At 50.0% G+C, this 14,195-nt stretch overlaps 1 protein-coding gene and 1 non-coding gene across 2 annotated transcripts; one reads left to right on the top strand and one right to left on the bottom strand.

The window, feature by feature from the left end:
* The first annotated feature begins 1,038 nt into the window (after window positions 1-1,038).
* On the top strand, window positions 1,039-1,145 carry LOC111827422. Its single transcript, XR_002830977.1, has one exon. It is a non-coding gene; the product is annotated as a U6 spliceosomal RNA (small nuclear RNA).
* A 2,322-nt stretch (window positions 1,146-3,467) lies between these two features.
* PRDM13 (PR/SET domain 13) lies at window positions 3,468-10,891 on the bottom strand. Its single transcript, XM_006095851.1, is given in 7 exon segments — window positions 3,468-3,910; window positions 3,913-3,991; window positions 3,994-5,189; window positions 8,731-8,851; window positions 9,121-9,252; window positions 10,747-10,869; window positions 10,871-10,891. Coding segments are annotated over 7 exon segments (2,115 nt in total).
* Window positions 10,892-14,195: the final 3,304 nt, after the last annotated feature.

The raw sequence follows: 14,195 nt of genomic DNA, 5'->3' as shown, positions 1-14,195 counted from the left end.
CCATGGCTCTTCCCTCCATTCTCTTCTCTTCTCCATCTCCTCCTCACTCTTCATTTTATAACCTTTATCTCTTTGTGTCTCTTTCACTCTCCCGTTCTCTCCTCTTCTCTTCTTTCCCTCTCTCCCTTCTCCTCTCTTTCCTGATGTCTACTCTCCCTGCATTGTTTGAGAGCTTAATATGTGTCAGGTTTGATTCTAAGCAGTTTACCTGCATTAACTCATTTTACTCTTCACAACTACCCTGTTGTTTATTTTCACCTGTTTTACAGATGCGACAATTGAAGCAATAGAGACAGTGGCCCAAGAAGTCAAGTGAGAAAGTGGTGGAGGCAAGCCTATACCTCACCTCCATCTGATTTATTTTAATATCCAAATTAACCAGGCCCAAACAATCTAGAGTCTTTCACTTCTAAAAGGCATGAACCTCTTTTTAAAAAATCTTTTGGTACAAAATATTCCGTTAAAATCTCAGAAATTTCTAGTGGCTTTAGCATAAACCCTCAAAGTTACTTGTGGTCACCAGGATGAGAAGTGTTGAGGGTTGGGGGTGGGAGTGGAGAAAAAGGGATAGGAGATTGACAGAAATGACCTAAAAACACTAATTCAACTGAACCATTTGAAATAAGTAATATTGTTACTGATTTTATATCTCTGGTTTGACTTTTGCAATGGAAATAAATAATTGCATTAATTATGTATGAGTGTGCGCATCTATGGACCTACAGGTTATCTGACACAACTGATGGAGAATTACAAATGACTTGTGATTAAGAGTCTTTTAAATCTATGTTCAATTTTCATTTTTTATAACATACAAGTATCAATTTATAAAGGGGAAAACAGAAGGCTAGAGGGTGTTTGTTTGTTTTATTAAATCTTGATCAATCTAAATGTATTTCCTTTCCTTTCACTAAATACATTTAGTTTTAATGTATTTCTTTAAAGTCTATTTCCACACAACAAGAGTTATAGGACTTAGTACTAAGCTAGGAAGTGGGAAAGAACACATGATTTTCATAGCTGATAAAAACTTTTCCTGTGCTCACTTCAGCAGCACATATACTAAAATTGGGATGGTACAGAGAAGATTAGCATGCCCTCTACACAAGGATGACACACAAACTCGTGAAGCATTAAAAAAATGTTCCTATGTTTCAAATCTGGGCAGCCTTTCCCACTTTCCCTGATGACTAACACGATCTGACTTCAGAAAAGTTTTCCAATATTTCTCTATACTGGTAGATTTGGTTTTAAGTAATGATTGCTTCAAAGGGCAGGATCATGATACTAAGCATGTGGGGAGAAGCCCTGGTCCCTGGAACCCAGGCTGAACAGACAGATGCTGGGGTTCACCTCGTTCTGTGTGGCAGGGCCATCACTGAAACTGGAGGGACAAGCCCACAATAATCATCTGTGGAGAAGAAAGAATTGCAAATGGCATAAGGATCTGGAACAAAATAGGTCCTCAATAAATGTCATATTATTGTCACCATATGTACATGTTAATCCACATATTTTTGTTTCTCTTTAGGCTTCCTTTTACAAAGGAAAATATTTTCTGGTCAGCTGACACGTGCGTGTGTGTGTGTGTGTGTGTGTGTGTGCGCGCGCGCACGCGCACACACACTCACACACGCACACACTAATTTCCAGCAAAAGTTTTCTCACCACCAAGTCAGATGCCTTCCTCCCAATCCATGCCTCCTGCTGTGATGAGTCAGAAAAAGTCCCTGTCAGCCACCCAATGACTGAGCCCATGTTCCCAACTGAGAGATAGTAGGGTGAAGACTGCTGCCCTACTCTAGATTCCAAAAATACAGGGCATTTTTAAATGACTTAAATCATCAGGGAGCATATTCAGAACCTCTCATGACTTATTAGAATCTTCCCACCATCCTCTGGGAAGAGCACTGCAGACTGGGCTCTTAGTATACATCCCGTCCTTAGCTGAGGGAATGGCAAATCCTACACTTCCTATACAACTGCAGAGCAATCCTCCCCCAGTGTGTGAAGAGGAGGTAGGAGGGCTGAGAAAGAGGAAAGAGTACTTTCCAATTTTAACTCACAGAACTATATAATGGATAGCCTTCCATTAGCTAGCATTGATTTTTATGTCCTTAGAGAAAGTCACTGCTTCTAACTTTGCTATTCTAACTATGGGCCTCCCAGGGACCTTGAAGAGTATATTTTTGCTTCTGTAAAATAGAACCTTTACCACTGCATGAGATTATTGGAAGGAGTACATGGGGGGAAAGAAACCTACATAGAGCAAATAGATTAGCGCCTCCAATAAAAATAGATCCTCCTCCATTAGTATTTGTTGTATAACTATTAAAGTGTGTGAATCATAAAAGCAAGTTTCCTTTTGTTTGTTTTGTTTTGTTTTGTTTTGCTTCCCAATGAAAGTTCTGTCAAAATGGTACATAACAAAAAATAATGATTCTACAGTTTCATAATTCCTTTTCACAAGAAATGTGTGTGTTTCTTGAAGGTCATTAGCTTCTTCCCATAAACATAAAGATGTTTAACATGATTAAAAATGGTTTCAGAAAACAATTTTCCTACTTGCTATCTGGGAGCCTGTGAAATGTACATATTGAAAATGATATATTTCCCTATTGCAACACTACTTAACATTTATTCTATGAATAATCAAAGTATTCAAGTGTTGTACGATTTGTTTAATTATGGCATCTCCTTGAAAATTGTCTGCAACCTAAACTATTTCTTTAAAGAATCTGCTGAAATCATTATGTGAACAACTCTCATTTGTATCTTTATTTTTATTAAAGATTGCACAAACTTGAATCAAGACGAAATACTGAGTCCACCGTACATCATTCATTACAAAACAACACACATCACATTTGTACTCTATCAAATAGGAGATTTTCTTTAAAATTATACATTGCATGCTCTTAAATGCATGCTTTAGATATTTTACATTTGTCATTATTCTCTTATAAATAATTGCAACTTTACCAATTTGTACCCCTGCTACCAATATATATTCAATGCGCCAAGAAGTGTTTGACAGAACAGATGAAATAGAAACAAGTGTATGGATGTCACATCTACCCATTGTTACTACTCTTCTGCCTATGCAGTGAAATGCTAACAAACACACACACAAAACATTGTTTCAAAGGGCACAGGGGAAAAAAATAATTTTAAAGTACGTGGCAGTTAAAGTCGGCGCCCTCACGGGTGCAGTGACTTTCACTTTAATGTGATCCTAAACCTGGAGAGCAATTGGCCTGGGCGGAGTCCAGAGGCCTGGAGCGCAACGGCACCCAGCCCCGAAGGCTGCCCAGGTAGCCAGGTTTCTTTAAGCCACCTCAAACCTTTGAAAAAAAAGACTTTGTCAACCAGGTCCTGCTTCTCACCACCAGGAGTTCTCCCCCCAAAATAGAACCCCCACTTCTCTCTGTCCACTATCCAAACACACACTTTTCCCGGAAGACTGGTTAGGAGACGCGCTCACCGCCACCCCCAGCCTCAGGGTCGCTCTGGTCGTCCGCGAAGCAGACGTCCACGTCGCTGTCGTTGTCGCTCTTGGACTCCCCCAGGTCCAGGGGGTAGTCCGGCTCCGCGCCCGGGCCGTCGCCCGCCTTGGCGAGCAGGTTCTGGCTGGGGTGGCGGGACTTGACGTGGCGCTCCAGGTCCCGGCGGCGCACCAGCACCTTGCCGCAGAACTCGCAGCGGTAGGGCGTGTTGCCTTCGGCGTGCAGCCGGATGTGCTTGTTGAGATTGCTGGGGTCGCCAAAGGGCCGCAGGCACACTTTGCACTTGAGCGGCTTGTAGCCAGTGTGCGTCCGCATGTGGATCTTGAGCCCGTACTTGCGCGAGTACAACTTGCCGCAGTAGAGGCACAGGTGGCCTGTCTTGGGCTTGCCCGCGCCGCCTCCCCGCCGCCGCCACCCCCCGCGCCACCCGACGGCACGACGGCGGGTGGCAGTGGGCCTACGTCCAGGCGGGCCGCGGCCTTTCCCCAGACGCCATCTCGGAGAGCTGGTGCGTGTGCATGGCAATCTCCCGGTCGATGCTGGCCAGGGAGCCCAGCTCGGCGGGGCTTAGGGTGGCCGCCGCCGCCGCCGCGGGCCCGCTGAAGTAGGAGATGGACTCCGGATACTTGAGCAGCCCCCCGAAGTGCAGTTTGAGCGGGTAATAAGCGGCAGCGGCCGGTGAGCCATACAGTAGCTCCCCGTTGTAGACCGTGAAGGCGGGCATGACGGCGGGCAGGTGGCTGCACTCGCTCCCGGGGTAGGCTTTGAGCCCGCTCGCACCCAGGGCCGGCAGCGCGCAGCGCTCGAGGTGCACGCCGGTCGCCGGGGGCAGCTGCGCGCATCTTGCTCCTGGCAGCGCGGCGGCGGCGGGCGGGGCGCGCTCCACGTGCTTGAAGGCAGACGCCTCTTCCCGGGGTCCGGGGAGCAGAGGGATGCGCAGGGCCTCAGAACAGGGCAAACCGGGAGGGGGCGGCAGCGGCGGGTCCCCCGTGAGCAGGCACTTCGGGTGGTGGTGGTGATGAGCGTGGTGGTGATGGTGATGGCCCAAACCTCCCGCCGTCGGGTTCTCCCGGCTTCCGGGACGCCCTCCCGCCCGCCCTCCTCCCAGCAAACCAGCACCGGATTTGCCACCGCCCTCCTCCCTGTAGGCGTCGCCAAGAGCGGTCGCCGTGGTCCTGGCCAAAGTGGCCGGCCTGAAAGCCGAGCGCACGCCAGGGTAGAAGGCCAGGCCGCCGCCCCCCGCTGGAGAGCCTCCCATGATGCCCAGGAAGTGGCCTTGTCCCCGGGGGGGCCCGCTCGTGTCCAGGGCGCGGTCCGGCTGCTCCTTGCTCTTTTTGGACAGCCCCCACTTGGCGGGGGTCGGGGAGGTGACCGAGAGCGCAGAAGTGGCCTCGCGCTTGATGCTCTCCCTCGCTCCGCAGGCCGGGATAGGCGGTGGTGCCTGCGGATGGGGCCGCAGAGTGCCCGCCATGGCGGCCCCGACGAAGTCGGGCACTGGGTGTTTCGGAGGGAGGCAAAGGCCATCTGCGGCCGGGGCAGCGCCTTGGCGAGGCGCGTGCTCCTGGTGCAGGTAGGCGCGGCCTGCGCTGCTGCTGAGCACGCAGTGGAAACGTAGGTGCGCCTTAAGGCTGTTGGGGTATCTGAACGTCCTCCAGCAATACCAGCAAATGTAGCGCTCCTCCCCTGGGCGAGAAAGAGGAGAAAAGCGACCCCGTGAGAGGCGAACAAGCAAGATAGAAAGCGCCAGCGCACCCAAGGCAAAACCCAGGTTTTGACCAGCGGTATGGGGGGGAGCAGTATTCTTGGGTCCCCGGGAAAAATTAAGCTCGGTAGCCTCACTATAGCAAGGTCCCCAAGAAACCCTAAAAGGCCAACTTTGTCATCATCGTCATCCTCTGGAACTACTGAGAGGCCAAGAGAGGTGATCTGGGCGTTTCCAACGAAGACTTTCTCCGGGCCATCGGAGCAAATCTTCGCTGGGAGAGCAGAGCTCAGGCAGACAGGCCAGGGAAGAGACAGAGCAGAGAGCAGCTGTTGCTTTAAATCAAGTGTTGAGGCTGTGCTGTGCCTGGGCCCATCTGTTGGCGTTTGCAGAATAGGTGGCGTATGTCAAGGAGTTTGGATAAACTAAACAAAGGACAATCTAATGGTCGTGAGCGCCTCATTACCAGGCGAGACAATATCCTGTATGTATAGGCCATATGTAATCATCCCTTTTCATAGAACAATGTCTTTTATGTCCACTGCCCACCCTTTCCACCCCCTCCCAGCCTTAAACACTTTGCCTGAGGTTTTCCTGGAGCGTGACCAACTGAAGGACCACATAGGGACTATGATTCACTATTCTTCTAAATTATTTGTATCTTTATTTCCTCTTTAACCCCACTTAATTTGATGGGAGAAAAGAAAAAGTCCCATGTCCTGATGTTCTAAAAACTGAAGGATAATGTTGCATTATGTTGTCAGTTTTTTAATTAATTAATTCCTAGATAGCTGCACAAATCCAAGCCTAGTAAAGTCTTTTAATAAGTGCACAATTGTCTACTAGGATCTGTGTACATGTTTCCTTGTTAAATATTTTTTGTGTGTTTAATATTATGAACATTCGTTGTTTTTTATTTTATCGCAGAGCCTGTGAACACAATCAAGAGATACATGTATGAAACAGATTCTGACCCCATAGTGGAGTTAATATTCACTCAAAAAGGTCATGTTACATCTGTATAGAGCGCAGTGATTTGCAATTCGGTGTCTTTTTAAATGTTATTGGTAATAACATTTATTGATAATACTGAAGGGAAGGATTGATGTGAAAAGGAAGTTAGTTGAGCCACAAGGAAGTATACAAAGTAAATGTCAGTCTCATTAAATTTAATAGAAGAGCTAAATTTTCCCTCCATGCAGTTAAGAAGAGCAACTTTCTAAAACGTTACTACAAAACAACAATGGGAAAAAATTGCAGATCTTCCCCCCTTCATGTATTTTACTTCTGGCTTTGCCTAAAGCAAGTAGTAACCGCCAGATGTAAGAAGCAGTTTATTCCAGCTGAAGCCACAGGGAGAGCAGAAAGAAAAAGGGAGGGGGAGGATTTGCCTATCAGATCCTATCCCAATTGGATAGGATAAAGACTTGGATAAGATTATTTCAATATTTCTGTATTGAACAACCATGTAAAATAAATCTTGAAGGAGAGAGAGAAGAGACCTGGGTTCTCTTCGTAGGTATGTTGATTTAATCTTTTAAGTAACTCCTTTCTCTTAAATTCAGAACCTCCCTTTCCTCATCACTTTTTTAAAAAATATATATGTATTTTATTGATTTCTTACAGAGAGGAAGGGAGAGAGATAGAGAGTTAGAAACTTGGATCAGCTGCCTCCTGCACACCTCCTACTGGGGATATGCCGGAAACAAAGGTACATGCCCTTGACCAGAATCGAACCTGGGACCTTTCAGTCCGCAGGCTGATGCTCTATCCACTGAGCCAAACCGGTTAGGGCTCCTCATTACTTTTTAAAGGAGTTTTCAGAAGCTGCCCAGAATGACTCAGCTCAATGCAAAGCCAAGTAAGTTTTGTTCCTAAAACAAAGGGTCAGTATTTTCTTTAATGTTACTGTGGAATTGAAATTCACCAGAATTAGTGAATATTGGAGGAATAGCAGCCATCCCTAAAGTTGTCAAGACTTCAAGCATCTCAAAGGTGGGAAGTCGGGATTCAATATAACCCATACATTCCCCCAAAGGAAAATGGTATCTGTTTTGACATCTGTTACTATATGACATTTATAAGCTCTATTGGCTGAAATGAAAGCACGGGGCCAACACTCAAACAAGTTGTCTTTATACTATTTGAGGGTGACTGAGGAAGGGTGTTCTGTGCAGAAATACATGGCCCCTAAAGGCCAGTAGCCCTCAGAATTGTTCTGTAGTTGTTCTCCACTATAGGGCTTTGGTCATGTTTCTCTTTTACAGGAAGAAGTTGACAAGATAATTTAATATAATGTGATGCAAGTAACAAACTGCTTGAGAATAATTTTTACGGATACTGTACATACAAATTTACCCACAACAAAATCAATAGAATTAATTTACAGAAGACAGAGATACTCTGAAGTGAAGCAATTCATTGTTTGAAGAAACTTATTCTGCCTTGTTCATGAAGTGTTTCTTAATTCCCACATTCAGATTCATTTCTTTAACCCTATTTGTAAAGATCCGAGATTGAGCAGACAATTCAGGAGAAAAGCATGCTAAAATACTTCACAGCATTCATTACATTGACTTTATGTATTAACTGTGTCTTTAGGGGAAATTACAGATAAACAATTGGCAAGAAAAAAGTCATGGAAGCATTAAAAGGGAGTTTCTGGATCTTAACTACTTTAGCACCTCCCAGCTTTTTCCACAGGAAGTGCTCTTCAGTGTTTGGGGAAAGTTTTGAAATGTTTTTCTCTTTAGTTACTGCACCTTAATTTGCATAAATCCACTCTTGGCTTTGGAAGGGCTCAAATAAATCTTAGAAGAAACTGGGATGCATCCCAAATTCGACTTAAGTAGGGAGAGGAAAGTGCATAAATACCATTTAAATGGAAGGGCCTCAGTACCTGCCAACTGACCAGCCCTAAGTACCGTAATGCTTCTAAAATGCTGTAGAAGTACATTACTCTCCTTCAAACCGGTGGAGAAGAGATGCCTTCCACCTTCTAAAAGCATTCCAGGTTTGTTGTGCTTTCTGGAGCTCATGATGTGATCACCCTAATAATATGTTACAGCTTCTTTATTGATTATTGTTTGTTTGTTTGTTTAACCCTTACCCGAGGATATGTTTCCATTGATTTTTAGAGAGAGTGGAAGGAAGGTGGAGAGACAGAGAAACATCGATGTGAGAGACACATGGATTGGCTGCTTTCTGTATGCGCCCAACTGGGGCCAGGAACTCAGCCTGCAACCGTGGTACCTGTGCTCTTGATCAGTATCAAACGCGGGACCCTACAGTCTGAGGGTGGACAATCTATCCCCTGAGCCAAACCACCTGGGGCTACTGATTCTTAATTGAGTAAATAGTTGTCTATGTGGATATGCAATAGGGAAGGATGATCCCCATGAAGTTCATGTTTTACACAGAGCAAGAGAAAGGCTTTTCAAGTCAAGGGAGGGTTCCCAAAGACCCGGGAGAGCTGGACTCTCGCCGACCCGATCTATCCTGAAGGCCCTCTCAGAGGCATACCTTTCTCGTCGTGTGTCGGAGTTGCAATTGTGGGGATGTCAAACCACTGAGCCAAAGAGTTGGAATACCACACGGTCAGCTCCTCCCCTGGCTGGACGTCTCTCAACGCTCGGTAGAAGATCTGGGATGCAAGGAACAGGACAGCTTGCTGTCATTTGCTAGGTAATTGGTCAAAAAACAACTGGCAGGACAGGTTCGAATCCGGGCTCAGACGCTGTGTGGCCTTGGAAAAACGATTGGACCTCTCTGAATCGCACTTCCCTCATTCTTCAACCGGGGAAAATAACAGTATCTACCTGGGACGTTTAAAAGAGTGGGAGCTAAAGCGCTTTGCTCTTAAGATTGATGGCGGTCAGGTGGATAGAATTGGCAGTGGGAAGCCCGCAGTACCTGTCCTCCGGGTAAGTCTGCAATAGCTTCCAGAGTCTGTTCCTGGGGGTTCCTGGCTGCCCGGATTAACCCTATCCACTCCAGAGGGGAGCCCCCCGATTCGTCCACCAGCTCCCCTCTCACCATGCGCACCTGCAACACAAGCAGTGGTCGTTCTTCCCGCGCCACAGCCAGGCCCACAGCCCAGACGGAGAGTTCATCCTCCACCCCACCCACCCGATTCGGGAAGATGGTTGTGGTCGCTTTGGCCAGATCGCCGTGGGCTGCTGGGAGGAGGGTAGTTACCTAGGACCTGTGCGTGGGAGAGGAAGGAAGAGGGGAGGCTGTCTCGTATAACAGTCCCCCTCTCGCCCCACCTTGGCAACTCTAGGGGTGAGAGCATCCTCTCCTGAGCGCCTGGGCGCGTCTCGTACCAAGACACCCCCACCCGCGTCTAGCTCTCCCTCTCGCGGTTCTGAGAGCAGCCCAATTATCAGGTAGTGATGTTTGGAAGTCAGTGCCAGAACCCAGAGTGTCCCCCAGCCCCTCCCAATCCAGCCCACCCCCGTTCTCCCTGCACTGCGCGGAGGTGCCAGCGACCCAAGCAGCGAAAACGTTTGAACAGAGAGGCTAACCATTGAAAAGCAATGACAGCGCAGGTAAAGGAGTCGTGCGCGGCAAACCCGGCTTCAGACCGCGGAGGAGAGGGTGACGGGTGAGCAGCCAGATGCGCGTCCCACTGGCTGAGCACCTGAGAAATGTCTTACAAGGAAGCTCCAGGCAGCGGCAAGCAAAGCTAGGGTCCTACCCCCGCCCCCAACACCCCCACACAGCACACACACACACACCACCACCACCACCACCACCACCGCTACCACCTTCCCTTCCAGGCGGCTGTGCTCAGAGGTACGCTGGCTGGGACGCCTGAGGGCGGGCAGGGGCCTTGAAAACCCCTCTCTGGTCAGCTTTTGCGATGTTGATTGGGGAGTGAAAGCTGGCGGGTTCGCCTTGGCGCCTCCCAGTTGTGACCCTGGGCTCTCAGAACCCGGCTGCAGGCGCCCGAACACGGTGCCCCGCGCGGTGGGCGCTCAGAGCCCGCGTCAAAGCTAGCCCTCCATCCATTTGCCCCAAGCCCACAGCAGACATCCGCGGGGAGAGAAATGTGGGGGGTTCTAGGAGCTGAGAGTTTCCTAAGGATCATTTATTTCGGAGGTGAGATTAGATTATGCTAAGGTAAATGTAAGCCTCAAATAAAAACATTGAAGAAAAGAGGTAATGAAAGTCCTCAACGCCTGAGGGGGGGAGGGTAGCGGGGAAAGGAGCATCTGCGGAAAGAGGCCGGGACATCCGCGCCCCTGCTGAGCCCGCAGAGCTGCGGGGAACCACGGGTTCCGAGTGGTCCCGGCACGCAAAAAGCCCCTGGCCCCCCACCCGGGGCTGGCTCCTCTCCGCCACGTCCCCTTCCCGCAGCCCGGCCCCCATCCGCGCTCAGTTAATGCGACTTTCGGGCAACGATCTGAGTCCCCTTCCACCTGGCACCGTTGGCAGGTAACGAACAACTCAATCACCCCTTTCTCATCTTCCCGGTTCCGAGGCCAGGGAACAGGGCGGCGAAGGACAAGGGCCCAAGGTCAGAATGGCTAATACCTTTTTCTTGGGCCCGGGTTCCCTGCGGTCTGACAGGTACTTGCCCAGCTTGAAAGGTCCCGGCACCGGCCCCGGGCGCATGCCGGCCGAGATGCTACAATCATCACTCACGCTGGTTGTCGGGCGCGCAGGCCGCTCCGTGCATCGCTGCAGCCGCGCCCCGCAGGCGCTCGGGCGCTCCAGGATCATGCTCAGGGCTCGAGTGACAGATCCCTAATGTCGCACGAGCCGGTGATCAACGCCCCGACGTGCGTCCTCAGCCTCCGGAGTGACGCTGCGGGGCCCGCGCCGCGCCTTTTCAATCTGGGCGGGCGCCTTTTGGCACCGCCGGCGCAAGGGCGCGGAGTTTGGTGAGAGAGTTGCGCGGCGGAGCAGCTGCAGAGTCCCCACCCCGAGAGGGTCACATGGAGTGGTTCCCTCAGCCTCCTGCATAATCGAGCCCTCTGAATTGCTGGCGCACAATGGTCCAGGCGACCTTCCCATTCCTAAAAATCTAATTTGTCAAGGGCGAAGAAAAGGCGCTGGTGAATCAAAGGTCCGGCGGGACCATTAATCCTCAGCATGGGGTATTGTCCGCGAGACAGTTACGATATTTTAAGTGACAAATCCACTGTATAATTTCTCCATAAATTTTGCTTCCTTTTATTGTTCGCCGACAAACCAGTTTTGGGAAATCAGTGACTACTTTAAGTCTACTTGGCTGATTCCTTTGAGCCTTGGTCTACTTCAAAGATTCTTAATTCTCTCCCCTTGGCTTTATTGTAAAGGAGATTAAACAAAGAGATGGGGACTGTTTGGAGGACTTGTTAACTTCTATTGATTTCTGGCGTGTGCCATACAGAAATTAGGCAGGTACTTGATGGGAAAACACCAGAAAATACCTACACTTTCTAAATAACGACCATATTACCATTTCAGGGGATTGGGTTCAGGCCAGTCATCTATTTAGAACAGCTTTGTCGTCCCTTCTGTCCAGTTTCACCCCAAAATATGAAGCGTTTGGCCCAGTTTGGGGAGACGAGGTCAGCTGTGCATCATTGCTCTCGGGTATGGGGCCTGCACTCCTCTGGAGAACGGGAGCAGCCGCAGGGACCCAGCTTTGCGGGTACCCCGTAAGCTGACCGCACTGGTTCTACCCACTGTGTGTGTGTGTGTGTGTGTGTGTGTGTGTGTGTGTGTTTATCATGCCTCCTCACCACACACACACGCCAAACAACTGCCCCAAATCCTGATTTGCTTATACGTTTAAAACAGTGGAGAAGTCCTTGAATCTAATTTCCTGAGAAACCAAACTTTTCTTTAAAAAAAAAAAACCCTCTATGAAAGGTGGGAGGGAGGAGGTTGAGGGGAGCGTTAGAAACCCCTGCCTTTAGCCCAGTTCGTGACCTAGGAGAACAGGTACTCCGGAGTTAAATCAGAGTGCTCTTGGTTTTCTCTTAGGAAAGACTCCGACTTGTGTGGGGACATTTATTTTCATAAGACATAGAGGAGTAATGGAGTTCATCAGGTATTTGCGACAGTTCTGCTCGCACCTGCCACGCTCTGCTAATCCCTGGCACTGTTCCCCAAATCCTATGGACTTGGACCGAGCCTGACGCAGAATTCCAGGCGAGGCCAGGGTGCCTCTGGGTCTCTGGCCTGGTGTCGTTGGCCCAACCGCTGCACGAATGGGAGGACTCCCAGCCGCCCCACGTACAATCTCCCACTGGCTCTCCCCTGCCCAAGGAAGGTGTGATACTCAAGCTACTGACCCGATGACTGCCTAACAACGGTGTCAGGACGCAAGGTGGCGACACCTGTAACTCCGCAGTTTGTCCCATGAGGCCCTCAAAGAAGCTCCGAGTGAGACCTGAGTTCGCAGTAGTGGACACGGTCCTGAGACTGGGGTCATTAAGTCTGTGCTGTCACTCGGGACTCTTCCTTCCTGAATTGCTTCAGAGCCTCAGGCTCCTAATCCTTAAAATGGGAATGATGATGGACCACTAGGCCTCCACCCACTAAGCTTGTGAAGGTCAATAGCAATGCTCGGTAGAGTGAAAGGGTTCGGGACGCTCCAAAACTTGTGGTTTGCTTAAAGGCCAGGTCTACAGGACACACGGTTGGCCGGCCAGTGTAGACCCAGCCGCTGGGGCGAAGCAGAGAGCCGCTGGCGGGCCTGCGTGGCCACGAGTTGCGGTTCCTCCGACCCTGCGGCCACACCCTGCCCAGATGCCCCTGGCTTTTCCTCCCCAACGCCCCTCTGCCAGCCGCGGAGGCTGCCTGCCTCGGAGAGGAGGAAGCCTTTGATCCGGCGGCCCATGAATGGCAAAAGCCGGGGGAGGGGAGGCGGAGAGGAAACCGCTCCGCAGAGTCGAGGCCAATAAATTTAAGCCATGAACATGTCCCTCTAACCTCTGGCCTGGCGACTCCGGGATGACACCCAGTTTAAATTACCAGCGCTGTGAGCGGGAAAGGGCGAGCGCGGAGCCTGGGTTCGGGCTCCTCCCTGCACCTCCTTAATGAGTGAAAAAGCGTGAACGACACGCGAACAATTTTATCAATAGGACCATGTAAAGGCCGACTGTGAGGAAAGTTATTTATTAATATAGCCGATTGTGGCTGGTTCCCAGCCCCGAGAGAAGAAAGGGCCTGCGCCAGAGGCATTCACACCAGCTCGCCGAGTTTTATTCTGTCCTGTGGCTCGGAGTTGAAGTTCCCCAAGTGAAATAAATTGTCCACAAAGGAGGAAAGGAACACATTTTCTTTTATTTTTCCTCCCCTAAAAAGCAAGGGTGAAACCAATCTAATGTGCCCAGTGGAGCAAGATGGGCCGTGAAAGGCTGGGTGTTAAAAGTAAAAGCGGGCTGTGCAGCAAATGGGATGGAAAATTAAATGAAATTAAATAGCTTGAACGGCCGTATTGTCCCTTATTAAAAAGACACATTAATTACATGGTCTCCGCCTTATTCAAAGACAATGTTGAGACTCAATCAAAACATTCCACTCGGCTTTTTTATGGACTTAAAATGGGCGTCCGGAGGCCCCGTTAGAGCGAAATCCCTTCTGCACCGAGACGCGGGGAGAAACGGTTTCAGGGCCGCCCTGCTCTGCGCACCGCGGGACCAGGACTCGCGGCCCGGAACCGGCTGCCCCTGGCGAGGCCGGATTCTCCGCGCAGCAGCCCGCAGCCGGGCGGCTCTCCCAGCCGCCTCCCGCCGCCGCGCCGCCAAAGGCCGGGCTGCGCTAGGGGGCGGCCCCAGCCCGCGCCGGGTTCGGTCCAGGCGCCGGGCTCCGGTGCAGCCCGCCTGGCACACCTGTGACTTGGCGGAGTCCGCCTCGAGAAATTCGGGGTTGCCATCAGCGGCTCCGTTCGGAGCACCTTTCGCCAGAGCTGCTGGCCTCTGGGATGCAAAGCTCTTGGCAGCGGTTCTCAACCTGTGGGTCGCGACCCCTTTGGAGTCGAAGGACCC

Source organism: Myotis lucifugus, unplaced genomic scaffold (assembly GCF_000147115.1).
Source record: "Myotis lucifugus unplaced genomic scaffold, Myoluc2.0 scaffold_161, whole genome shotgun sequence".
In the NCBI taxonomy this organism is placed as follows: domain Eukaryota; kingdom Metazoa; phylum Chordata; class Mammalia; order Chiroptera; family Vespertilionidae; genus Myotis; species Myotis lucifugus.
Note: the sequence above shows the minus strand (reverse complement) of the source record. Positions and strands in the feature narration are given on the sequence as shown.